Here is a 1,610-nt window from a genome sequence, read left to right on the forward strand (position 1 = left end):
CTTTGGACCTGCTGCTAATGGGAACGATTACAGACGATCTACGCTTCGAAATGGCATATTTTTCAGCAAAACGATTGAGTCTTCCTTCTACCTCCTTTGTGACAGGTAAATGAAGCCAAAATTCTCTGGGTCTTTTGCATAAACGGCCCTCGTCCCTGGTAATCTTTAAATATCCTCACTTTCTCCAACGTCCTCACACTACTTCTCATTTGTCGTGCACCGGATTTGGAAAGAAACGGCCAGCAAAGATTTCATCGATTTAGCATCCCTTTCTGACATAAACATCAACAGCAGTAAAAACTGTTTCGCACCAGATCTAGTTTAGATTTCTGGGAAACATTTGTGTCTTCTTGTGTATTTCAATACCCCCTGAATCCATTCAGTGGCTGAATTGTAACAGGAGTAAAACTACTCCGGCACCAGAGGGCGCCACCTTCAAACATGGGAATGATGAACTTCCGTGACGGCACCGTCAAAACCAATAGGCGTCGTGGTCTGAGTGATGTCACAATGCAGTTACCCCCTGCAGTGTGTGTGTGGAAAAATGAGCTGAACAGAGCCCGGTTTCCCTCTCTGCTTCTCAGTCTCTGCCTCAGTCCATTCCCATTCACTCAGAGATTCAGTCAGACATGTTTCTGCTAATACTGGCGGCGCTGTTGGACGGTTAGTAACGGATAATGTTCATAAAATCAGATTAGCAGGTTATAGATTGGAATTACATTTAATATAATTAACGATCAGAAATATCCACATAATGAGTAGAGTTGAGTTTCCACAAACACACACATATACAAACAAATGTAGATGAATTATGTTTAGACTATTGATGTTTCATTTCTCTCCCTTCGCAGGCGGGCTCAGCGCAGATCCAGTAACTCAATCACCGGTGACAAAAACTGTGTCAGAAGGAGGTTCGGTGCGGCTGGATTGTGAATATACAGACTCCAGCATGGATTACATGCAATGGTATCAGAAGAAAGCGGCACAGCCACCAATCTGGATTATTACTAATGTATTTGCTCTGAAGGATGATGCAGTTTCAGGTCGATATCTGGCGGCTGCTGACAAGTCTAAACAGAACGGTTACCTCAATATCAGCGCCCTCAGTGTGGATGACGGGGCGGTCTATTACTGTGCAGTGAGGCACAGCGTTAGAAAGCAGCTCGAGCACCGTATAAAAACCTCAGCGAGTATTTACAGCTCCACTAAGTCTGCTTTGCTGCCGCTGTCTGCGGAAATTGTTGGATTCTGGAGTCATGAACAGTCAGGTGTATGTATCATACAGTTAGATTAGTGTCCCCGCTCTTCTCCGGGTGAACAGAGGAGCGATTTGGGGAATCACGAGTCTCATCTCCATGGCGCGATGTAGATGGTAAATTAAAACGTGGAAAGCCCGCGGACCAGCGGGGGAATGAAAGCTCTCAGGTGTGGAAATTATGTAGCCGGAAATTATAGTTTGGTCTTCCAGACCCGTTAACTCAGATGAGCCCAAGGCCGCTGAGTCTGTTCCGTCCGTTCCTGTAACAAAACAGAGAGTATCAAACTCTGCTGTTGCATTTAACACATGAAATTCTTCATTTAACACAAGAATTTCAACAAGGACTCACGGG

The 1,610-nt window shown here is 45.0% G+C and overlaps 1 gene segment (V, D, J or C); it reads left to right on the forward strand.

Annotated features, from left to right (window-relative positions):
- Positions 1-597: 597 nt before the first annotated feature.
- LOC140418858 (Ig kappa chain V region 3381-like) lies at positions 598-1,382 on the forward strand. The segment is given in 2 exon segments: positions 598-663; positions 852-1,382. Coding segments are annotated over 2 exon segments (477 nt in total).
- The last annotated feature ends 228 nt before the right edge of the window (positions 1,383-1,610 follow it).

Source organism: Scyliorhinus torazame, chromosome 5, assembly GCF_047496885.1.
Source record: "Scyliorhinus torazame isolate Kashiwa2021f chromosome 5, sScyTor2.1, whole genome shotgun sequence".
Classification (NCBI taxonomy): domain Eukaryota; kingdom Metazoa; phylum Chordata; class Chondrichthyes; order Carcharhiniformes; family Scyliorhinidae; genus Scyliorhinus; species Scyliorhinus torazame.